The sequence below is a fragment of the Amia ocellicauda genome, chromosome 4, assembly GCF_036373705.1.
Source record: "Amia ocellicauda isolate fAmiCal2 chromosome 4, fAmiCal2.hap1, whole genome shotgun sequence".
Taxonomy (NCBI): Eukaryota; Metazoa; Chordata; class Actinopteri; order Amiiformes; family Amiidae; genus Amia; species Amia ocellicauda.
The window spans coordinates 20,432,189-20,458,932 of record NC_089853.1 but is presented as its reverse complement, the minus strand read 5'-3'; the positions used below and the strand labels follow the sequence as shown (position 1 = coordinate 20,458,932).

The following is a 26,744-nucleotide window of genomic DNA, read 5'->3' as shown; positions in this document are numbered from 1 at the left end:
GGGAGCTTAAAAGGATGGGAGTGGGGGGTTGGGCTAATATTTATCGTTGGGGGGGAATTGTTGGAATTTACCTATGACCCATGTGCAGATCTACAGTGACTGACCGGCACACAAACAGTCTCCACGATTTCTAGTGGCATCTATCACTATTTAGTTACTGAATGGCACCAGACACTAAGAACCAAGTGTCCTCTGAGAAATATCAGAGAGGAGACGAAAAAGGGTTAAAAGAAAGCAACCCACAAGAGCCAGAGCTGACAGTGTGCAAATTATGCTGTTTAGAAAGTCAATAGAAGAGCATTTCTGCATTAACAAGCCGCTGCTTCCCCACAGTCTGTATCGGCTGCAACTGGCACAACAATGTGACTGCAATTACAGTCTCATTAAATGCTGCAGCACAAGAATACACAGCCTTGTTTTGCCTTTGGAAATATAAAGCATGCTGTGTGCTTATCGGCAAAAATATCTGAATAATGCCTTCCTTTGATCAGAGCCCATCATCTTTAAAATGCAAAGTACCTAGGTAAACTCATTTGGTTTTCCATAAAAAATGTAGGAATTAAACCCGAATTGAACCCTTTTAAAAAGAAAGAATATACATACATACAGTCAGTAGGTTTCAGAGCCTGACTAGGCTAAAACAAAAAAGTTACAGAGACTGCGGGGGACACAAAGCAGCATGGAAAGATGTATGTTTGGAATAACAAGAACAGATGGAAAAATATATGAATGGATCTGAGAACAAACAAATACGACTTAACTGAAACAGTGAAAATGTTACAATGATAATAAATGACACAGGATGTATAAAGTAAACATTATTGGTCAGTTTGTTCAATGTTAGCCAAAATCAGCTCCATTCATTAGTGTAAATGTATACTTGAACCATACTGGCGAAATGCACACAAGTTTTGTGCTTGAAAGTCAGTCATCGCACTGTGCAGAGACTGACTAACGAAACAAAACCATTTAGCATTCTTTTAAACCACAAGGCTAACACACGTTCAGCATTGTTTCAGTGCTGCTTCGGGACCAAAATAAAATAAATCCCGTTGGGTTGAATGGGAAAAATTCCGATGTGGACACACCGCTTCAGGAATCTGCAAGAGCAATCCATCAGGCAGGATTACTGTCACTGGGGAAACAATGCACTTGTGAGTGTTGGTAGTGTAACCAGCCATTGCAACAAAAGCAGGGGACCACCTCCACAGCAAAATATCCCCCCAGTTAGTTCCACTCTAGCGACAATCCAAGGGCAACTTGGCGGTTGGCGTTTGTGGTCGCATTTGTCGACCTGCTCCAAGTGGAACCTGCTGAAATTTATCACTCATGCTTGGTGACTCGATGGATGCTGACAGGTGGGTTTTCATTTGGTTTTGTTATTTTGCAGTGGGGGGTGGGGGGTGTGCATTGTACTGCCAACCAGGCCTACATATTTGTCTGTTGTTCCTCAAGAGAGACTTGCATCTCAGCAGTCGATTCCCAGGCAATGAGAAAAACGCTTCAGAAAACTAAACAGGCAGGTCTTCCGAGCTCCAGACAACCGGGTCGGTCTCAGCCTGGGAACGAGAGCTCCACGTCTGGCCCCGTGAGGGCTGACTCTGGATCCATCCCAGAGGAGGTTTACATATCACGGCAGCCAGAACTCTCCTGCTCTCACCGCCAATGGGATGTCACACATAGACATCTACATCAAATCTCTTGTGTGCTGTTCCATGGTCTGAATGTATTACAGTTTAATCTGAGCAACCTTTCCACCCTCTCCCAGATAACCCATAACCTAAGCTACATGGACTTCCTAATGTGTCGTATCATATTTCCTGCCTTTCTTCTTGTCTGTCTGAAATAAAATGCATACATTTTTTATTGTCCAGCCTGGCTGGCCTATGTGTGAGATTTAACAGATTTCAGGTTTATTTATAAATCTGTTTTATGTTACAGAGTACCTAAGGAAGCTAATAAATATGACTGCACAAGTCAGACTGGAGACCAGGATGCTGAATGTTTCATGAGACTAGGATCCCGACTGCTGCAGAATTTAAATATGTAACATTTTTTAATAAAAAGTCCCGTTTCTCCTGTGTATGTGCTTGCAGTGTGGAGGGGAGAAACAAAACAAAAAAAAACTAAATAAGCCAAAGTGCATATTAATAAGACTAATTCACACAGGGTGTTACAGCTGACAGCTCAGAAGGAAGTGTTAGGGTTATGCTGGAATTTCCCCAATTCCAAAGGGTGCATCAGTTCTTGTTTATAAAAGCACACATTGCCAAGGATGCTATCATTGTGTAGGTCACCCACGAGCAATCTACTCGGCTACCATCCCAGGTCTGAAAGTGCAAGGTTATCAAATCCTGGACTCATTAGTTATTATTACATGTCCAGCTACACCCAGAACATGAGATGTATACATAGTGAAGGGGCGTCTTTGAAGGGTGATGACTGGTCATGTGCTCCCCATCCCCCAAACATATTGAGCCATCTCTTTGTGCGGTGTGTGTGGATTTAGGAGCATGCACATATCACATGCTTTCACTCTTACAACCACACACTCTCAGTCCACAATCCGTGAAGGGCAGAACAGCTAAAGACAAATGGAAAATAACATTAATATAAAAAGTAGGCATACCACTGCATTCATATTGGTATAACTTTCTTGATGGGCTGAATTGTCAGATTGCGAACTAAAAATGGAGATAATGACTTAATTGCTTTGCACACATTGGACAAGGAGTCGTTCAGTAATGACAGACTGAAGTAGCTGCAGAGAGAGATCCATGTCATACTACAAACCGATGAGATTTCTCCTCACGTCCAACTCCTCCCCACACCCCGGGTTCCTCTCCCCTCCTCCTCTAGATGCAATGCTCTACTCACATTAGCCCCTCGATTACACCCTGTTGCTGCTGCTTCTGTTGCTGCTGCCAGATCTCCTGGTCAACAAGGCACTCTCTCAATCAACCAATCAGTACTCTGCCATTTAAATAAGGAGAGAGCTGCCGAGACTCTGAGGCGAAGGGAACGGCAGACTATTAACAGAACCAGCAGGAATGTCGGATAATGGTTATAAATAATCCACATCAATGGTGCACCCTCAGTCGCAGCCGTTTGCTCCGAGAAACATTTAAATTAATCAAATCAAATAAATTCCACTCCTTTTCTCACTGGCTATGACAAAACATCTGCACCTTCAGATTCTACAGTGTGCGGCTCATAGCACCACCATTTCTCCCAGTTCCCAAACCACAGAATAAAGGAGCATGTGTCTGGTAAGGGATTTATGGTTTACTTGTTTTCTTCATTTTTTTTTTTTGTTACAATCCCATGCTGGCACGCATTCTCTCCATTGGGACAATCACATGCAAGTCATGTGACACAGGAGGACCTATGGACAAGGAGGAACTGTAGACCACACAGTGCATACCCTGCTTCTGCTCTACAGCCACACGGCAGGCACGTACAAAAGCGTAACTCACCACTGTAGCATGATATACGTTTTCATTTCTACAAATTGCACAGTCAAGCATCTGGTAACACCTGCTTCTATCTAGGGTGGTATGCCAGGACCATTACTGCACAAAGGAAAGGAGAGTTTGTAGGTTTTAAGGCAAGGAGATGGGTCTCATCATGGACATTTTAATAGGGGAAGCTGGCTTTGGGTGTTTAAGGTGACTAAAACTACTTGCCTTTAAATGCTCTGAACCCTTGTTTTAGTCTGCACAGGGGAAAGAGGGAATAAAATCATCAAATAATAGTATCATACTGACAGCTTCTCTTCTTCATATCAGACTAATCTGATGTGTTGTTTATAGTGTAAACCTGAAATGAATCCTCCCAGTTTCATTACAATTTCACCCCCCCCCCCATAATAATTTCTACAGAAAGGACTTTTACGTCACTAAACAGGTAGTGAGTAGCTGCTACATCCTCCCTACAGCACAAGCAGTGTTAAAATGTTTTATGACCCTCGCATTGCTAGGAAATGATCTGAACTTGTCCGAACACCCCAGATTCCGTATAGCCACAGACTACACTTGATCAGTTAAGACTAATGTTGTTTGAAAGCAGGTACAAGGGACACCAACAGACCTCAAAAACTCACAGGCCTACACAAAAAAACAAAATCAAAAAATATTTCTCTGCTCTAGCAAGAGGAAAGGGGTGAGGTAAAAAAAAAAAAAAAGACAGTCAATATGTTTTTGGAAGTGATGCATCAGTTGCAGATATTGGCAGTGCTGACTACATTTCGGGGAAAGCATGGCCAGGTAAATTCCCTCAATCGCACAAGGGACTCTGGTCTACCAAGGTCTAAATACCAGGGTCAGGGGCTGAAACATGACGGGTGCATTTGTCATCTCCCCTGCTATGTCGCATTAAGCAAATCAAAAGCAGATAACTGTGCGATTAGTTTCAATTTTACAGGTAGGGGAAGGGGGAGGGGATGAGTAAGTAAATACTTCTCAATGACAGGAAGTACAATAGGATTCAAAGCAGCTTTTCAAATCACAGCTGTTACTAGGGCTAGCATGAACACGCCACTGTTGCTAACACTAAGCACTGACTAAGCATGGACTCCTCTTTCAAGTTAGATCATTTATACCACAGGGACTGCGGACTCCCAGCGGTTATCCTACCGGCTACAGCTAACCTTGGCATCGAGACTCGCTTACTTACATTACAACACTTACTGTAAATGCCTGGAAAATAAAAACACCAATGGAGCTTCTGGAATATCCCGTACCTAGTTTGGGATGGAATGCTCTTCTTAATCTCGAAATCACTCGGGTCATGTTCCAGCATCACAACGAGACATTCGAGTGAAGAAAGAAAAGAACAATTGTATGAGGGAATCCTGTGTGGAAAAAGAGCCTCTAATCTTGAGCTTATCACTTTTAAAAATGAGCTCCTCATTAGTGGAAGCAAAATGTTCTATGTTCATTTGCTTGGCACCTTTTTAATATTACTTATTACCTTGCAATGCCTAAAAACAAGCACTTACCCAGAATATTTCAATATTATTGTTTATTTAAATACTAATACTAAAAATAAGTATGGTACAGCTGTATAAATTGGTAAAACAATCTTAAAACAATTGTAAGTCACCCTGGATAAGGGTGTCTGCTAAGAAATATTTTAATATGAGAATGAGCTAATATCAGTTCCACAGGGACTCATTTTAAAAACACTGACTTTGAGAAAATTAATCAGGTAAGTCTTCTCAGTGTCTGCAGTTGCAGAGTTCTAGATTCATAGCCGATCACTTCAACATTTCAATTACAACACCCAGGAAAGGTAAATTTAGATATGGCCGTGCTTGCCGTTATTTACAGATGTATTTTTCTATACCCTCAGTGAGTGGAAAAAAAAAAAAAAAAAAATCTAAATCTCTTGGGTCTAGGCTATATATTGCAATCTACAATAAAATGCATGCAGAGGGACAAATATATATGTAAAGACTTCTAAACACACACTTATGCTTAATTTAAATTTCATTAGATGATTTAAATTTCCAATTACAATTGCTCTTCGCCTTGGGAAATACTAGAGAAAAAACAACAATCCTCAAGTTTCTCAATAGAAAACTGCTTTATTTATTGCAAGCTTGAGAGACACCCACCGGGAAACACACCTGGGTACAACATACAGAAGCCCAACCACCTGACCCCATATTGACAAAGCCTAGTGAAACTGTAAACCACAAGCTAAATCAATTCAGTGTGTGAAAAAACAGTTCAAGAATGTAAAGCTTGCATGCAAAAATAACTAGTTTATTAAATGTTCTCAATTCTCTGACAGCAATGAGCAGCAGTATCCCACCCATATTCCACAGAAACACAAAGGTCAGTTCCATGGGGTTGGCCAACTTCCTGTTTTTTTTTTTTTTTTTTTTTTTTTAAATTCAGGCTTTGTTATTGACTGCAGCCTTTACTGAAGACTGAACTACCCCATGTAAGAAATGTAATCTGTAAGGAATCCACAGGATGACAGTGAATCAATAATTTTATTAGATCATGGTAATAAAATATAAAGAAACTGGTGACAGAGATACAGAGGATCCCCAGACTTTGCAAAGGCTCCGAGCCCTGTGCAAAAATAGGTGCGGCCATTCGAAACCTGAAACCGAACAATGAAAAAGTCTATTTATGAGATTCATTGAAATCGGATATTAATTAAATGCTGATTAATATGCAAATCTAACAGATTATATTGGTTACTAAATAAACAATAGCGAGTAAATATGATGCTCCTCTGTCATACCGTTTGGTACACGTCCACCTCACCACTTCTGTGACCTTGTGGAAGACTCAGAAACGAGAAGGTCTTTCAAATAACGTTAACATGTTTACCTCATCCCCTGAAAGTGTCAAGGCAGGGAAAAATCTAATGTTTTGCAACCCAAGTGTGTCTGCTAAAGACTTCAAGACACAGAAAGCCAGATACACACAGGCCATGTATTAGCCAAATTGAATTATTTGGATAAGGTCAATATAATTGCTGATGACTACTAGAAATTCTCACACCCATCAGTCAACCAGCACGGTCAGTGTAAGTCAATATGCCTTAAGTTGGTCAATATGCCTTAAGTTGGTACCCCCTGCCCTGAGCTGCCTAGCGTGACTTCTGTAAAAGTTCCTCCTCTCAGGAATAATTTATATAGCAGCTGCACGCTGTGTTGAACACCTCATTTGTCGCCCCATCATACCACTCCTTCCCTCTGCCCTTCTGTCTCTCTCTTCCCTTGCACTCCCTTATGTATGTGTGTGTATTTGTGCACGCACAGCCAGTTAGGACCTCTCTGTCCAGCCAAGCGCTGCAGTAAGACAAGGCCGGGTGAAATGCACTGCGGGACAGGAGGTAATTCTTCCTGAGCCGATCAGGGACTCAGGCTGCTATTAATAACTCCCTCCTCATTCCCAGATGGAGGGAGAGAAACGGACAGTGGCCCAGAGCAGCCATGTCAAAGGGCTGCCAGGATTTACAGCTCCCACTTGTAATTCCACATTACAATCAATGCCACTCCATCAGGTCGGATGTCATTTCATTTATTTCGAGCCGCTAACGAGACAGGCTGACCCGGCCTTGTCAATAGCGGTTTCCGAAGAGATGGGGAGCCCCCCCCCCCCCCCAAAAAAAAAATGGACCAGACAACTTCACTCCAAGAGTAGGGTGGGCCAGGAGATGCAGCAGATTTACAGCAGCATTTTAACACAAGGAAATAAAAGCAGGGTAATGGGTTTCTAACACTTACTGAACGGCCCAAGCACACCTGTGCTAATTGCCTTGAGAGGGCCGAGGTCACCAGGACCAGTCCTGAAAGGCGCTTTGCACGCTAGACTGGAGAGTAAACTTTTGTTTATGCTGAAGAACCTGCACAGCATTTCCAATACTCAACAATCCCCTTTAGGCGTATCTTGGGATGCTCAATGCAAAGACTGACCATTTATAAAGCACTGTATTAAGCTTTATACACATACACAATTGTACAGATGCAAATACTACTCATTCCAATGTTTTTTTAATATATTTTAAAGATATATTAAAACACAGTTTAAAGTGGTGACAAGATGTCTTTCTTGCAAAATCCCCCTCCCCTAACTTCACTGTACTGACTTATTATAGTGTGGTGAAAGACTCTGTAATCACACACATACGCCACAGAATGGACCAGGAAGGGAGTCACTCCACACGCTGTGACGCCCAGTCTGCCCTGGTGTGTATTGCTCCAGCACATTAGCTGCAAGATTTGCTGCTCACAATCAATCTCATGCTGCACCATGAATATACACCAGTCTGTGTGAATATTAGAGATAAATATTCTTAGGGCAGATAAACAGACTGGATTATTGGACCAGAAGCATTGTAAATGTCTGCATTCATGTATTCTGAGGGAGAAAAAAAATTGAGAAAAACTGACAATGCTCACAACTGATAAAAGCAGTACTGCACCAACAATAGTTAAAGATATATATATATATATATATATATATATATATATTGCTATGAATTTATGCAACCCATTTAATTGTGTTGTATTATGAATGCAGGTTTCTTTTGATCAGATGGAATGGGTCAGAAACCAGTCCACTTTTTGTGATTTAAGAAAACAATAGATATAGTTTGTGTATAGATATAGTTTGTGTGTGGGGGGGCTACATCAATAATATTTATCAGCAAGACACTATAATTACAGTGCAAGGGGACAAATACTACAAAAATGCAGACCTAAAACAGGGAGCAGGAGGCAATGCATCCTCTTCTAGGAAAGGGGGGGGAATGCACAGCAAAGAAGAACCAAAGAATATTCTCGTATAAATATTTTAACATTAAAAGTCCAGGAGCGCATGGTCTATTGCCACTTTGTAACTGCAAAGCCAAGTGACCGTGGACTAAACTCTGCAGGAACCTGTAGTCAGTCAATATCCATCCCGGGGGGAAAGCTGCATCGTTTACAGCCAGGTGGAAGCTATGGTTATCCCTCACGTTCAGCCTCATAGCTCGCCAATGCACCTCTGCTCCCTCAGAGCATCCTCATGTGTTTAACGGATGCGCTCTGTTGTACAGAACGGCACTGTCCTCTGTTACGCGCACAAATGCACACACACTGTGCAAGGGAACTGTTTCTGAAAAATAACATTTTCTGAGCAGGCAAGCCATCTAACATGGAGAGACATGCTCCACTAGTACAGAATAAATGCCACTGTTGTCTGCTGGACCACGGTCTTACTCCAAGCCATCAATTGCAGACTGCCGATCAAATTGACGGCTCCACCTTTCCAATCAGAACGAGCAGCATTTTGGTTAGCAATACTCTCGGCTAATGGGGATGCATGCTCGACTGAAACTACTCTGTTGGGACAATGAGCAAAAAGTACTCCCAGCTGGTGGCAGGAGCGTCAATCAGTGTTACAGCAGCGGCAGACCTGTTATACAGTACAGCTCCACCGGACACTATTTTGTGGGGGGCAGTTCTATAAATCACTTTATGTAATTACTAATTTCAAGTCTTTCTCCAAGCCGCAGGCTATTCTATACTGATAAGTCAACAACGGTGCTGATTATTAATTTCAGAGTGCATATTTCCTTATTTTGATACATGTGCACTGAGAGACAATGGAATTTCACATTTTTGTGATTCCTATTATGTGCGTGTGGTAAATCCTGCTATGGTCTCCCTGTTTTTCCTATTTGGTCTTCCACTGAGAGAGTTAAAGACGCACAGCTCCCGGAGAGATTAGCCTGTGCTTCGTCCGTCTTAGATGACCTTCGTCTAACAACGCTGCACTCCTACTGGCCTTAAGGCTATAATCCCAATCAGGAAGGATAAGCAGCGTAGACACATACACACACAAACTCTCACTCGCTCGCTCACACTCTCACATGAATAAAACTCAATAGGAGACAGATGCCTAACAGCTGAGTTTGGCCTTAAAAGACTTTGGGTAGTGGAATGTGACCATGCTGGATTGCTCATTTCCCCCCCACTGGGTTGGCACAGCCATCACAGCCAGTTTTGGAGCATAACGCAAAACTTCCGCTCAGCCAGTCCTCTCAATGCTGTCGAGACACATTCAGACGGCCACCTCTCAGATGCTGGCATGAGAGCGCAAGACTCCCAACCCCAAGCCCTCAAACCAAGATGTCCCGGGCCCAATCATGAAATACACCACCACACTTTTAACAAGACAGTCCCCTAAACAAGCCTGAGCTGTACAACTAGGCACTCCACTTCCCAACCACTACCTTTGTCTGGTTGCTTTGGTGTGGTATCATAGCAAAGGACTGTGAAATTGAAATTTGAGTGGGGATAAATGCATAAATTGGATCAAAGCACTTCAATTCAAATGTGTTATGATCTCTTCAATCAGGACTCTTTTTAATTTAGATTTAAAACAAAAACATGAATGTCGTTCTCAACCTGGAGAAAAAGACACACATTTTGTCCCCTGTTGCCAATCAGGTGGGAATCATTTCTGGTCAATGCAATTCAGGCCATTGTGCACAGCATTGTTTTCACCTTCATCAAACACTTGATCATTTAAACAACTATAGTATGTTATTATTATAGTTTTGGGCAATAGGAACTCCATTATTACTGTTGAAGAAAGAGGTAGGGGCTTCACATCAGGAATCCCAGAATGTGGCAGTCCACAAGCATATTTGCAGTGTCCCAGCTTAGTGGACGTTTCTTATACATCATTCCAAACCTCAGCTTCAGAGGGTTATTCAAAACTAGAATGTCAACATCTTGTAGGATAGCCAATGATATGTTATGTTTCATGCAAATGTGTCTGTGAGACTATTAAACTGGCAAACAAGCTGTAAATTATATTTTAAAAAGGTGTAAAATAATTTCAGCTCGCAAAATAGCAAATGGATTGCTCCATCACCACACCACTGAGACCTGCCCTGGCAGCGGGTAAATACACGTAGTGGAAATATGGCAGGCAGCCCCTATCGGGTAACTTCCTAACCATGTCTCTGGGTACACCATCAACCTAGACGGTGATGAACAGCACAGACCAGCCAGCCTTTCATCTTTGGTCTATAATCGGCATCGAATATCTGTCCGCGACAAGTTAATGAATCGTTCGCACAATTGTTTAAAAATGGAGAACAGAATCCACTCAGGAGGAGACCGCACACCATTAGCAAAGCTATAATTAAAGACTCAGAAGTGAGTCAGTGCAGGTGTAGCAGATGAACTTATTTTTAAACAAAATCTAGAATCATTAATTCATTATAAATTAAAAAAGACCAGGTATGGTTTATTCCTACTGCCATAGCACCCTTCAAATCATGATTTAATTTACCCTCCCTTTAAAATAAAATTACAAATTTAACTGGAATAAAGCCTCCTTATGGAAACTATGACCAACCCTGATTGTGACGAGAAACAGTCCATCAGGTTTTAAAGGCGTCCCTAAACGATCAATCTCTGACTACTCAGAACACATGGGTAATTTTGACTAATTAAGCCTCATAATTAAATTAATTGAGTAGTAAAATCAGGAGGAGGTGTGGGGCTCCCCAGGACCAGGATGATTTAGACTGATACTGTACAGCAGATTGTGACTTAAATACTTTAAATTTTTTTGCCATTGCTGGTAAGGAATGGAAAAATCATTTGTGCATTAAAATTAAATCACAGCCATTTTTCTTCAGACTGTCCTAGGCAGCCCTGCCATAAATCAGAAACATAACTTTGCAGCAAAGCATATGCTGAACTCCTCAGGATTTGAAAGGCCCCAGCACACAATGGGCCACATCACTGTGCACATCACACCACGTGACCAGGGAGTGGGGGAAGGAGGGGTATGCACAAACCAAGAATAAAAGAAGTTATAAAGGTGGTGTCCCCTTCATTTTTGACAGGAAGCAGAAGCAGTAGCACAAATTATGTCGAGTTCACACTAAGCGAAAGGTCTTCATACTCCCATTAGGTAGCAATTAGTCACTGCCCAAAGAACAGATGCATCACCAAAAATAGGCTGGCCACCCCTCTCTCGCTCTCCTCCCACCCCCCTACAGTGCCCGAGTCTTCACGCAGCCCTGATCCAACGCAGCTACAGAGGGACTCTTGCCAGGGAAGAGCTCAAGAGGTAGGCACGGTTTTCTACCCAGCCTCTTAGTTTCTTCCCTCTCATGGTTTTTGCTCCATCCTGACTCAATTACTTAGGCTTATTGACCCCTTTAATTGATCGATTTTCTTTAATTAGATACGTTTCTGAATTCAGTCCCTGGTTGGATTAGATGCTTTTTGTTCTTTAAATGGATTCAGTACATACTTTTCAGCCCAAGACAATGCGGACCTCCAGGACCGGCCACCCCAAATGTACAGCGGGGGTGGGGAACCCTGGTTCTGTGAGATTGCAGTCCTGTGGGTTTTGTAGGTCTCTACAAAAATGTGCAAGGTGCTGAGAAAAGCATTAGTGCGGACATTGTTGGGACACAGGTGTGGCTGAAAAGATCAGGGACACAAAGACGAGGGTTGGGCTGGATATCGTTGGCTAGACACAGGAAGCCTGGGATAGAGGTAATGCTACGAGGAGGGTGGAACAGCAAAGGTTAACAAAAAATATATGATTGTAAAATGAACACCTACACACCAACACAAACATCTCGGCAAATCCCTGCTGTGAGATGGTTTCTTTAGCTTGCTATCAATCTCTGTACCGTTCACAGCCAAGCGGTGCCGAGTATTTCCGAGGAGCGCACAGAGATCTTGGGTCGCATAGGCAAGGAAGCTCAGCCTAGATATTTTCATTGAACTTGAAAGTGAAAGAAAAAGAGAGGGAATTATAGGATAAGTGGATAAGATTGCACTGAGGTAAAGGACAAGGGGAGTGTCTGAAATGACCCTGAACACACTGCACTGGTGTACAGACACCCCACACTTCTCCAGTACTAGTTTAACACCAAATCAATTACACAATGTCCGATGGCAGCTGTTAGTTTTAAGTAGGGCTTTCATGTGCAAACTTTTTTCTAAACTGCATTAAAAGGAAGAGAGGGGGAAAAGGGAGAAGGGGGGACTCCAATCAGACACTGAATGGCTTAATTTATCTGCAGCAGTAACCGATCAATTGTGCAGCACAGATTCTTGTAATGTTTATCTGACAGACTACTTGGACTAAAGAAAAAATTATATATCCTGACATCTAAATCTAATTCTCAGCTCTGTACAAACTGAAGATTTGGATGCTTACAAAAAAAAAATCACGATGAGGAACAATTTTACTGGAAAGAAGAATAATTTTAGCCAACAACAGCAGTATTTGGATATGGATATCAGTATATGGTAACAAAAAGAAAAGAAAGTTCAGGAATAAAAATAAATAAAAAACTTTGATTTGCTTTGATTCGCCCACATGTTTACAAATGTTAAAAAACAAGAGTATAACTTAGTGCCCACTTGTTTTACAGTCTGCGTGAATTCCTCTAACTCAGCCCGTCGCTGCTGCTGCTGCCAATTACGATCTCTCAGTAAACAAAAGCCAGAGCGCGGGCAGGAATCAGGGAGCTCATGGGACGGGTTATTTTTAGGGATGAACTGCCTTGTACAGTGTGTGCAGTAATAGGAGGCAGAGCGTGCCAACAGCACCATGGCCACTCGGGGACTATGCCAGATTACAGAGATGGGCAGTGATTGAAGAGAGTTGTCAAAATGATTAAATACAATTAAAAAATGGCCTTCTTGGTGGGAAGCGAGTGGGAAATCATAACATAATAAAATAAAAATAAAAAATAAAAAAATGGTAGAGGAACAGTGAGCTCGAGCTTTCATTACAACCACAACATACAGTTTCTGAATGACAGCCATGCCCTGAAGGAAGTTACATTTTCATTTGTGTAACATTAACCTTAGATAACTCTCTCTCTTACTCACCAGAAAACACAATGAGATGAATGCTTATAGATGCAAATGGAAGACTACTGTGGTCTTTAAAAGATGAAAAAATAAAAATCAGGCCATACATTTAGTATATCAATGGGAAGACTGTACACCTTTGTCTAGTTATTAGTGGGCATGTTTCTTGGTTGTATTTTTTAAAAGATAATCCAATACCTTATGGACCATACCTTTGTATGGTTGAAATGACCATCCTGATACAATTGACATGCACTTTCTGTAAAATCAGAAGCAGTTACACTGTAGGCTGTTATTATTTAGCATTGCTGCGAGCGATTGTTCAGTGTAACTGCGTGTGTCTGGCACGGTCTTTGTCTGTATTCAGATATAAAGCGGACGTTAATTGTGCTATTAGCAGTCCTGCGTGGGAGGGATTGCCATCCTGACAGCCTTGTGCCATTCAACACAACACAGGTGTGCACTGTCCCAATTAGCGACAGGTGGAGTATTTAACAGCCCCCAGCAGCCTCAGTGCCCCCCTTCCGAAGGGCCCCATCTCCAAAGGGCAGGGACTCTAGCTGCAGGACTCCAGCCAGGAGACGCCGCACAGCACCAGCAAGAAGCCATGACGATCTCTCCAATTCCTGTCCTGCTCTCCCCTTCTCTCCTCTTCACCTCTTCCTTCTAGTTCTCTGCCGCCCTCCCGGTCCACTCGCCTCTTTCCTGGATGAACTCGACTTTCTTCTCTCCTCCCTTCCCTCGCTGTCCTCACCTACCATCCTCCTGGGAAACTTCAACATCCACCTCTCCAACCCCTCCCACTGTGCCGAATTTCCTCCTCTCCTTCACTCCTTTAACTTCCCTCTCTCTCTGTCTCCCCCCACTCACAGGGCAGGCCGCCAGCTAGACCTCATCTGCTCTAGAGGCTGCTCCCCTTCAACACTCTCCGTGACACCACTTCAACTTCTCCCTTTCTCTCCCCTCCCTCCCCACCCCACCCCACCCCACCCCACCCACTCCCTGTGTCACCTTCTGCCGTAATCTCCGCTCCCCCTCCCCCTCCACCTCCACTCTTTCTTCCAGTGCCCTCACTCTTACCTTCCATTGATGGCTTTTCCAATCTGTCAACTGTGCTACCTCCTCTTTGTTCTCCTCCCTCACCTCCTCCCTTGACTCTCTGTCCTCTTATGTCTCGTCCTGTCCATCCCTCCCCTCCTCAGCCTTGGATCTCTTCCATTCTCCGCTCAACCCGAACTAGTCTCTTAAGTTTCCTCTCTCCTCCTACGTCACAAACCTACAACATTCTAATTCTTCATCTCCTCCCTCCTCAACTCCTCGCTCCTCTCTGACTGTTTCCCCTCTGCATTTAAACAAGCTCCCACTCCTCAAGAAACCAACCATTGACGCCACCTTTCCTCAGAACTACCGCGCGGTCTCCCTACTCCCCTTCCTTTCAAAGACTCTCGAGCAGGCGGTATACCATCAGCTCTCTGCCTTTCTGTCCCATCACTTACTCCTTGATCCTCTGCAATCCGGCTTCCGCACAGCTCACTCCACTGAGGCAGTCACTGACTCCCTCAGCTGTGCTCGGGCAGCCTCCCTCTCCTCAATCCTCATCCTCCTTGATCTCTGTACAGCATCGGACACTGTTGATCACTCCATCCTCCTGCCTCGCTGACCTTGAAATCTCTGGGACTGCATCCCATGGTTTCTCCTACCACTTCTATGCAGATGATGCTCAGATCTTCCTATCTTTTCCCTCTTCTGACCCTCTCATCCCCTCTCGCATCTCCACCTGTATGCACTCACACCACCTCAAGCTCAACCTCTCCAAAATCTGATCTCCTCTTTCCCCCCCACTCTTCCTCAGTCTTCTGCTGATCTCTCCATCTCAATCCCCTTGGAATCCACCACATTCTCTCCTTCTTCCGCTAAAAATCTAGGAGTCACCCTCGATCCTGCGCTCTCCTACACCCAGCACATCACCACGCTGACGCGCACCTGTAGATTCTTCCCGAGCAACATATGCCAAATCCGTCCCTTCCTCACCAACTACTCGACTCAACTGCTCATCCAGTCACTGGTCCTCTCCCGCCTGGACTACTGCTCCCTCCTGGCAGGCCTGCCTGCAACTACTACCCACCCGCTCCAGCTCATCCAGAACTCTGCAGCTCATCTGGCACACGCTGCTTCACTGCTCTGCTCCCTCCACTGGCTCCCGATACCGGCACGCATTCAGTCCAAGACACTGACCCTCACCTACCGCTGTCTCGACCACACAGCACAGAGTTACCTTCAGACCCTCATCTCCCCATACATCCCCTCCAGACCACTGCGGTCTTCCGGTGCCAGAAAACTCTGTCTCCTCTCCACTCCCCTTCCTCCAGAGCCGCTCCTTCTCATCCCTGGCCCCTAAATGGTGGAATGACCTTCCCACTGAAGTCAAAACAGCAGAGTCCTTGACCTCCTTCCGGCACTTACTCAAGACACATCTTTTCAGACAGTACTTGTAATATTAGTTCATTTACTCCCCTGCAAGATAGCACTTCACAACATTTTACCATATATATATACCATACAAATATTATTATTATTATTATTAGTAGTAGTATTATTAACAATAATACAGTTGTTGTTTGAGAGACAACTGGGTAGTAATTTGTTTATCATTGACATTCACTGGAATTTATTTTGTCAGCTTTGCCCCACACTTGTTGTGGGCAACATAATATTCCCTTGTGGCACCAATCAATTACTGTTTCCATAACAATGGAGACAAGGCCGCACAGTACTTCCCTAAACATACTACAAGAGCTGCAAAAGAGATCTATATTTGAAATCAGCTGATGCAAGATGCAAGACATTTAATGTCTTTAGATATATCTGCACCTGGTGCAACAAAAGTTGTTGTTTTTTTTTAAATATAATCTGAGGTTTCAACGAAAATTACTAATTTGGAGTCTACAAACAGGAAGTGGGGCTCAAAAGAAAAAAAGTGAATATTAAAAGATTTAATCTAGTAATATAGATTGTACTTTCACCACCGTGTCCTCCCCCCCAAGAAATGACAAAAAAAAAAAAAAAACTTGAGCATGCATAACTATTCACCCCCACAAAGTAAATACTTTGTAGAGCCACCTTTTGCAGCAATTACAGCTGCAAGTCTCTTGGGGTACGTTTCTATAAGCTTGGTGCATCTAGCCACTGGGATTTTTGCCCATTCTTCAAGGCAAAACTGCTCCAGCTACTGCTACCAGCTGGTGTACAGAAATCTTTAAGTCATACCACAGATTCTCAATTGGATTGAGATCTGGGCTTTGACTAATCCATTCCAAGAAATTTAAATGTTTCCCCTTAAACCACTCTAGTGTTGCTTTAGCAGTATGCTTAGGGTCATTGTCCTGCTGGAAGGTGAACCTCCGTATCAGTCTCAAATCTCTGGAAGACTGAAACAGGTTTCCCTCAAGAATTTCCCCGTACTTAGCACCATCCATCATTCCTTCAATTCTGACCAGTTTCCCAGTCCCTGCCAATGAAAAACATCCCCACAGCATGGGGGATGGTGTTATTACTATTATTATTTATTTCTTGGCAGATACCCTTATCCAGGGCAAAATAAGTGCAAAAATACAGTTCAGTACAAGGCATAAAACATTACAAATTCAAATGTACATAATACAGCGCAATTCAAAGCATAATAAATTTTACAAATTCCAATCTACATAAGTGAATACAACAAATGAGGTCTAACATCCTGGATTGTAAAAGCTAAGTGCAGACAAGATGTTAGGTCACAGTCAAGGGCCACGGGAAAGGGAGCATAGGGGAAATCAAAATACGAGTACTAGTAACGCAAGAGGTATGATAAAACAAGTGCTATCTTACAGGAGAGTATAGGACTGTACGGTCTGAAAAGATGTGTTTTGAGTAAGCGCCAGAAGGAGGTCAAGGACTCTGCTGTTTTGACTTCAGTGGGAAGGTCGTTCCACCACTTAGGGACCAGGGATGAGAAGGAGCAGCTCTGGAGGAGGGGGAGTGGAGAGGAGGCAGAGTTAGTCTTCTGGCACCGGAAGACCACAGTGGTCTGGAGGGGATGTATGGAGAGACGAGGGATAGGTGTTCTCAGCGGGTGGGGCTGAGAAGTGTTGGGTTTGTGCCAGACATAGCGTTTTCCTTGATGGCCAAAAAGCTCAATTTTAGTCTCATTTGACCAGAGTACCTTCTTCCGAATGTCTGGGGAGTCTCCCACATGCCTATCGACGAACAGCAGACGTGTTTGCTTATTTTTTTCCTTTAAGCAATGGCTTTTTTCTGGCCACTCATCCGTAAAGCCTAGCTCTGTGGAGTGTACAGCTTAAAGTGGTCCTATGGACAGATACTCCAGTCTCCGCTGTGGAGCTTTGCAGCACCTTCAGGGTTATCTTTGGTTTCTTTGTTGCCTCTCTGATTAATGCCTTCCTTGCCTGGTCTGTGACTTTTGGTGGGCGGCGCCTCTCTTGGCAGGTTTGTTGTGGAGCCATATTCTTTCAATTTTTTAATAATGGATTTAAAAGATGCTCCGTAGGATGGTCAAAGTTTGGGATTTTTTTTTTCTGATCGGTGTTTCACTGTACATATACACAGACACAAACTAGATACATGTATAAATAAATAAATAAATAAATACATACATACATACATACATACATAAATGCTGTTCTATCAAAAAATAATTGACCTTCTCTCTCATATCATTTAATAAGCTTTGGAGCAACTCAACTGTATATTTTTTGGAGGGTGGTTTCTGACCCCCCCCTTTGCAGCTTTTCCGCAGTTACATTAAGAGTGAAATATTACACCACTGTTCTCCCTGCTCTCCCACCCCAGCCCTCTGCTTCCCCCACATAGTCACCACCCTTCCCCCATTATCCAGGCTGGCAGTGCAGGATTTCTTGCATAAGTAATGACATGCACTTCACACTGACTTAAACCAAGTATCAAGGTCAGGCCCTGCATCTTTATTGTACAGTTCTGCCATAAAGGAAAACAGCAGCTGGAAGCACAATGGGGACAGTGTATGGCAGCCCAGCTGAACACAATGCAGGTCCTGTGAACTGAGTCACGCTTTGATTTCAGTCATTTAGGCCACAATCATGAGTTAAGTTTTCATTAAAAATAAAAAACTAGAAGTGCAACATAATATTTACAGAATCCTTCTGATTCAGTATCTTAACTGCGAATTTAGGACAGTTAATGGATATAATTACGCATGGAAGTCATCCATTACACAGTTAACAGTGCCTGCCAAATAAGCCCTGGCAATTCACACATCTGACTGACATATACCCCCCATTTATTTTCCTTTTGCTTTGATGGTGATATTTTCCAAGCAATTTTTCCTAAGAAGGAGTGCACCTCTCATTGGAGACTATACAGGTACATGTACACTCACCTAAAGGATGATTAGGAACACCTGTTCAATTTCTCATTAATGCAATTATCTAACCAACCAATCACATGGCAGTTGCTTCAATGCATTTAGGGGTGTGGTCCTGGTCAAGACAATCTCCTGAACTCCAAACTGAATGTCTGAATGGGAAAGAAAGGTGATTTAAGCAATTTTGAGCGTGGCATGGTTGTTGGTGCCAGACGGGCCGGTCTGAGTATTTCACAATCTGCTCAGTTACTGGGATTTTCACGCACAACCATTTCTAGGGTTTACAAAGAATGGTGTGAAAAGGGAAAAACATCCAGTATGCGGCAGTCCTGTGGGCGAAAATGCCTTGTTGATGCTAGAGGTCAGAGGAGAATGGGCCGACTGATTCAACTGATAGAAGAGCAACCTAAATGCATTGAAGCAACTGCCATGTGATTGGTTGGTTAGATAATTGCATTAATGAGAAATTGAACAGGTGTTCCTAATAATCCTTTAGGTGAGTGTATAATACATAATACATGAAAAAAGAAAAGTATCTCATTATCTCCCATTAATTTATCATTCCTCTATGAAGGAAAAAAAACAAAAAAAAAAACAGAGTCTGAGGATTTATTTCTGGATGAAAATTCACCAAAAAATATTTTCCCCCCATCCCATAATCCAACAGAGGTTCTTTTCTGGTTCATATACAGCCTTTCATTAACTTCTCAATTTCTGTATTTGTCTTTTGTTCTTTTCCACACTACACAAAAATCTCTTGCAAGTGTCAGGCAAGAAACCCAACAAGGGACACTGAAATCTCAGACGACAGAACATACTGATCTGTAGGCTAGCATAAGACATTGCAAAAATTCTAGGTGATCTTTATTTTTAGTAGATTGTATTCAATACTATTCACATTATCGGCCACGCATCAAGACAAACCGATGTCTAGTTCTCTGCCACCTCCCCAAAGCTTCGCAGCCTGTCCATTTTTTGGGAAGTGTATGTTTGCATCCTCCCTCAGTTTCGTACCCCTCACACTGCAGATCATGGTGACAGGCCACCTGCCAATTCATCAGGCTTAGTGGGCACTACAGTTCCCCGAACCCTGTTCTGTATGTGGGCTCTCGTGGGGCAAGTGTAGATGAAGCCAAAGAGTACAAAGACAACAAAACGCATACATCAATAAATAAAATAAAATGACTTGCCTGCCATGTGCATGGAAATCCAGGTGCACAAACTGGTCTTGGTGGGAGAGCGCTCTTTTGGCTCGCTGGTGTTTCAAATGCAGGGCTTCGGTGTCGTATGACAAGCCTTCATAGTGCCTGATATATTTACTCAGTGGGTTTCCGTAATGACCTGCAGACACAGAGTAGGAACAGGTGAGGAGAGCAGCAGGCTACATAGCAATCAATTCAAGCAAATCAGTCAGTCAATCTACCAGGCACTTACAACCTGGAACAGACTGGCCCAGGAAGGAGTAAAGTGGAAGTAGAGACAAAGAGATGCATATAGACACAGGCAGCATTACGCAGTTAAACAGATTTAAATAATACAGATGTTTGTGTACACTGTGTACTAGCTCAATGCCCGCAAAGCCAAGGTACAACCACCCCCAGTTCTGCAGACCTCAGTGTGGCAGGCAATGGTGTGGTGTGGTGTGTGGTTTGGGGGTTGGGGGGTTGGGGGAGCACAGCGCCCAGAATCCTTGCAAGGTAAAAACAAGCATGCTCTCTCAGGGAGGAGAAATTTCAGCATCCAAGGATTAATCAAAGCAGGAGAGAAAAATCATAAGGTGTCCCAGGGAGATAGGATGTTCTGAAGTATTGCAAGAGGTTCGCATTATTTATTTCACACTTTAATAATGTTCACATTGTGGGCTGCACACTAAAGCAGAGAGTGCAGGCGTGGTTTTTTCTCCTCCCCCCACCCATAATAATAAATAAATAAATAAATCCTGCAGTATCTGTGTGACGCACAGGCGCCGAATAATTACATTAAGATCCTGGGTTTATTTTCCTCCTTATAAAGGTAAATTAATTCCTCCGGTCAGGGGATAAATGCTAAGCTGACTTTCCTATTTGATGTATAGTGTAGGTTAGCAGAACATCACCACCTGGCTCGTGTGCTTGGCTTTTGTTGTGCATTTATTGTGCATCCTGACACAAAAATGTTTCCCCCCCCAACCCACTGTAAAAATTCCCTGTGGCAAAGTTTTTGGTTTTTCCATCTTCAAAGCCTTCTTAGGGAGCAAAACGTTTTATCTTCCCAAATAGAAATTTCACACCTGTTTTTTGTTGTCGTCGTTTTTTAGCAGTAGGATTTCCTGCCTGCTTCCTGCATTGCACACGTCAGTTTATTATCCAGCCCTGAACTCTACAATCGGAGAGAAGCTCCTCTTAAAAGGGCAAAGCAGGTGTGCTCTCGCCGCAAAAATACACTCCACTTCTTTGCTCCTATTGTAAAGAGTCTTATGAGCCTGTGGGCCAAGTCAATTACATAATTCTAAGGAAGAAGAGGTCAGAAATTTTTGAAAGAAAAACTGATAGTCACTTCAAGCTTGGGAAACTGCACAAAGCATCTAGGCTACTTGCTATTTACTCCGACACAATGCATCACTATAAAGTTTTTTTTTTTTTAATTACACACACATGCTAGAGGTATTACTTTTTTTGTAAAAAAAAATATATAGTATTACAATCATACAACTGTACAATCTCTGAATGCCTGTTAAAGTCTAGTGTGAGCTCCCTTCTCCCAGCCAACTTGATAACGTCTTCAGACCTCAGACCAGGGGCCACAGGTGGACGAACGCAGAATTTTTACCTTAACCTTAATGCTCTGAGTGCAGAGTAATCATAAAGGACTCCACACTGCCAGTGAAGTCAATTCACAAGCCAGCGCATGACCAAGCAACACCTGCAGTTCTGTGATAAAACATTTGCATCTCATTCCAGCAGGAATAAAACCATGCACGTTATTTTTGATTTATAGCTCGTCTGCAAAATAATCTGTATGCAACCTAGCAGGTTTCAGCCATTCATTTTTAAATACAATTCAGTATCTGGCCTGCAAACAAACATGTGGCCCTGATAATACAGCACCCAAGGGCCTTTCAACCTAGTATAATATAGTATAGTATAATAAACTATGGTAATAAATATATAAAAAGAAAATGGTATATTGCATACACAACAACAACAACAACAAAAAAACACTGTTTAAAAGACACCAGTCCATCTCGGGGGCAGAAGGGCTCCGAGAGCAGAGAGGCCCTGTGTGGAGAACCACTCTCCACTGGGATCCCTGCACTGAACCCCTACCTTCTGCCCCTGCCCTGCAGGAACCGGGCACTTCTCGGCTTTTTCTGTGCTCAGCCTTCACTCCTGATAGGATATGGGTCGTGACTGCAGCGTATCTAAAATAACTGCAGTGTTTATCTTGAATTGTATGTTAAAGAATAAAGATGTAGGCTAACACATGGAATTAGTGCCATCCCTACTTTTTCGGTCTTTGTCGATCTTTATTTCCTTTGCTGGACACAAGCCATGCCACATTTACCTATGGTACATATAGAAGGCATACCAAACTGATTTGACAGCCAGAGTGAAACCTGGATTGGCTCAAAACCCAGAGTTAGGAGTCTAATTTCTCTACCTGGTCTATACTTCTTGTGTATAACAGAGGAATTGGGAGTGAGCAAAGCAAAGTGGGAGGGGCAAACACAAAAAATTAACATTGTGGTCTTTAAATACAGGGAATACAGGACAATTTTCTTATCAGCAGTTACCATGTATGCAGTCCGCAATACATTTACAGCTGCCAGTGGCTTCTCTGCTCCCTTTTACAGATTAAGAATTCTTTAAATAAATAAAATCAGTAATGGGCAATGTAAAAGAAAACTGGCAAAAAAGGCAGAAACTAACGAGTAAGAAATCGAAATGCTTTACCACAAATCCATGTTGGTTTGTTTTGTTTAAGGGGCAAAGATCGCAAAACAGTAAATAGATTAAGCTCTCTCTCATGTTAATGGTGTAGAAAGATGCACAGAATACAATCTAACAATAAGTGGAAAAAAGTATCCATTACAATATAATTTCTAAATGTAGTTCCAAATCACAAACTGCTGTTTTTCCCCAGCATCCATAAACACAATTTCTGAATAATCTGGAGTACAGATGCCAAGACTGAATTTATTGGGATTTTTTGTGATCTTCAAACAGTTAAGAATTTCTCAGGTTTACTGTTAAACGCTAATGCACTGCAGGTGAAAGTTTACAAACGAGAGGAGGCCATTCGACCCATATATATATATATACACATATACACACACACACACACACACACACACACACACACACACACACAGGGATTTTATATAGAACAATTATCTGGTCAAGGAAGGAAGGACAGCAGCTCCCGTCTAAAAACGGTCCATATTCACCAATGTCTCAAATTATTTATTAGGGAAAAAGTGAACATTATATTGCTTACGCATTTTGACTTATCTTCCTCAGAGCACATATATAAATATACACATTATGATTTACGGTCACATAAAAACAATAACACAAGTAATAGTGATCACGCAACACATGCGCTGTATAGATTCAGGAAGATTTAGCACAGCCGGGTTTATAGTGGTGCATTAGCATCTGCTAGACAGGGATATTTCTTCACTGACTGTCGCATCTCGATTCTACTTACAGGTACAGCACGTTGTTAATACAAAATAGTTATAATAATAGTAATGATAATAATAATAATAATACTACTACAACTGTTGAACCACTTCACCATCTTAATAAAAAGAAAATGATACTTTCTGCATGTGTTTGCATTGCTTTCCAATTTATTAAAATGCAAACAAACGTTATTATTAAATTTTATAAAAGGATATCAATCTAAATTAGCGGGGGTGGGGGGTGCTTGCAGATCGAGTTTAGCCCGGCGACGAGAGCAAGGTGCAACATGTGCGCTTGCGCATTACAGTTTCTTTTTGTTATTGTGGTTATTGTGTGTCAGTTCACTCTCCTCCATGTCTGTCGATGTTTCTGATGCACATTTCTACCTGCATCCAGCACGTGTGGAAGAACCGGGAAGAACGCAAAGCATCCTAATGACGTAAAATACTGCCAAAGATTGCACGATATAAACGATATAGCATAATATGAAACGATAGACGTTTTTCTATCGTCATACGATATATATCATTATATCGCACAGCCCTACCATGTACCATGTTTTGCAGTGGGTTCCCCCCCACCCAAGCCTAATGCGCAGCAGTCTTTCCTAAAACCTTGAGATCACATGAAAAAGCATAACTTATATTATCCAACAATTTTCTTCCTTTTTGGTTTGTTGACCAGTAACTAGCAAACACTTAATACAGAGAACATCCAGCTTATTTTCACTTATCCTGAAAGAAACTGAAAGCCAGAAACCAGGAAACCGAGGAGGGTAGGAAAAAAATAAAGGCCCAATTTCCTGGTATCACTCCCCTGTTTTGTTTAACAGAAACAAATCCCATTCAAACACAAGGGAGTGTCTACAAAGCCAAGCTTTTCTGCTGTCCCAGCATTTATCTTTTGTTTTCCTTTGCACCCCTCCCCCATACTTTAAAGTCATTCTCACACAGTAGAAGGCATGTGACAAAGATAATTCTCTGGAAGTTTTTATTTTTTGTTCCGGAAAGAGAATGAAGCAAATGGAAAGTGAACACTATCTATCAAATTCCACTTGTATCGGCGACCTTTGGATAGGAGCAGAAGGGCCTGGCACCGAGCCTGAAAAAGGCCTCATTTAAACGACCATTAGGCACATTTACACTGCCATTTCTGATACGGATCAAATGCATCGGTAGCATTTGATCCTGTTCAGAAATGGCAGTGTAAATGCTCGGCGATAGGATATGGTACAGATGCAGATCAAATGCATCGGTAGCATTTGATCTTGGCAGTGTAAACTCTCAACCTGCTCAAATCCCGGCATGCACTGCAGCGCTGTGTGTTTTAGAGACGGGGACAGACAAACAGCCTCAGTGGAGCAGACAAGAGCACACCTGCCTACTTCCCATATTAAAAATAAAATATTGTTCAAATTAACAGTAAATGGCTTGATATTTTATGTTAGCAAAAATATATAATTTTATTGTGAAACAATATGCAAGTGTTGGTTTTACTTGTTATAATTCATAATGAGAGTTTTTGTTACAGCTCTGTGTTCTAAAGAACTAATTAAAAATATACATATAAATAAATTTGGACTTACGTGCTAGTGCAGCGGTGTTTGTTTTAAAGGCAGGAGGCAGACATGCATCAGTGTAAGCAGCAGATAAGATAACCTTGCCTTATTATAAATAACACTAAATGGCTTGTTACTTAAAATATATACATTTTATTTTAAATTTAATATGCATTGGCTGTGAAAAGTGATTTCATGTTAGCATAGACACGACACCAGAAATGGCAGTGTAAAAGCACCTATTGACCAGAGACTGTACATTACAGGTGATCCCAGACACAGTATAATGCCATCTGACCATTAAATTGGGGGACCGACTGGGTGTCGATGGTGGGAACACCAACTCCGACTGTGCCATGGGACCAGGACCTTTGCAGCTGCCAGAGCATTTTATTCCTGCTGTAATTGGGTTTGAAATTCCTGGAAAAGCCTCGAGGTGAGCTGCACAACAAAACTGGAGTTCTGTCCTATCAAAGGAATCACGGGGTCTATCTTTGTACGAGCTGTAGCGTTTGCTTGCCGATAATGTTGCCACTATCCCAAGTTAACAGTTTAGATCAAAGCTTCCTCCCTTTCTTCTGGGTTTAAAGATTTTAAACTACACAGTGGATAAACAAGTACACAAACATCAACATTTGTTTAATTCACAATAGCCCTTGCCAGTAGATTAGCGATAATTGGATAACAAGTTTGCACTTGCAGGTTCAACAAGATAGATCTTTGTATGACTGGTAACAAGAACACAGCCCGTTTTATGGTTATGCATCCGGCATTCTCTTCATGCACAAAAAGAGTATTAACAGAAATAAGTGCACGAACAGATGCAGGTTTTCAACATTTGTGTGGAGAGAGATGTCTCTCAGCTGCAAACCGAGTATTAGGACTGATGATTGGAGCAATGGCACACATTACAGGGAACATTTCAGGAAGAGAACCTAAAACTCATTATTAGTTTTTGTCATTTCCCCAGCCCATGATACCTTTTCAATCTTTGTACAGGCAAAGAAATACAACCTAATCAAAATCTAGGGAAGCCTGGGGTCATACGATGTTGGTTCCACAATTTACTGACATTTTACGGGGCATATTATGGCACAAAACACTACTGTATCCAAACTATATTGTGTAGCTGAAACAGTGTGTAGGACTCACACTTAGATTACATTCATTCACATGGATACCTGACATAGCAGGTACATGTTTTTAAAATAAAGCAGAAATCTTAAAATAGCTAGAAGCCAAAAGACTAGACTGTAGGTCTCTGATTCCTCTTGCTGTCAACCCAAGGGATGTTGATAAAAAGGGCGAGTCGGGCTACATAAAAGTAACACAAGCACGCACAAACACACACTCTCTCGACAAGGATTCTTTGCTATTTTCAATATAGGTTTATTGTATTAGCAGAGCTCATTCAATAGCTTAAAGGTATCTAAACTGCAGTCTCTCGGTTTTCTGGGTAAAAAGAAAAAATAATTGGGGGGGGCGTGTGGAATGTAATTGCGTAACATGGCACAAAGAAGCAATGTCTTTTGTTGCAAACATAATGCTAAGCAGCTTGACCCACAAATAAATGAAATGTTTCAATTTGCAAGCAGGCTTTAAAAAACACCCCTACAAAGAAACCTAAGATGTATTAAAGGGGAAGAGCATATAAATGGGCCAGATTCGTCTTTTCTCAGTTGACACCACCTGCCTCGTTTTCCACGTCAATCCTGTCGCAGGGGCCACGTACCTTGCTAGATTGATTTATAG

The 26,744-nt window shown here is 42.2% G+C and overlaps 1 protein-coding gene across 1 annotated transcript in view; it reads right to left on the bottom strand.

The window, feature by feature from the left end:
- The window catches only part of adam10a (ADAM metallopeptidase domain 10a), an 86,490-nt gene that overhangs the window by 43,302 nt on the left and 16,444 nt on the right, over window positions 1-26,744 (bottom strand). The window contains exon 2 of the mRNA XM_066701305.1: window positions 19,958-20,108. Coding sequence (XP_066557402.1) covers window positions 19,958-20,108 — 151 coding nt within the window. The remainder of the gene's footprint in view (window positions 1-19,957; window positions 20,109-26,744) is intronic.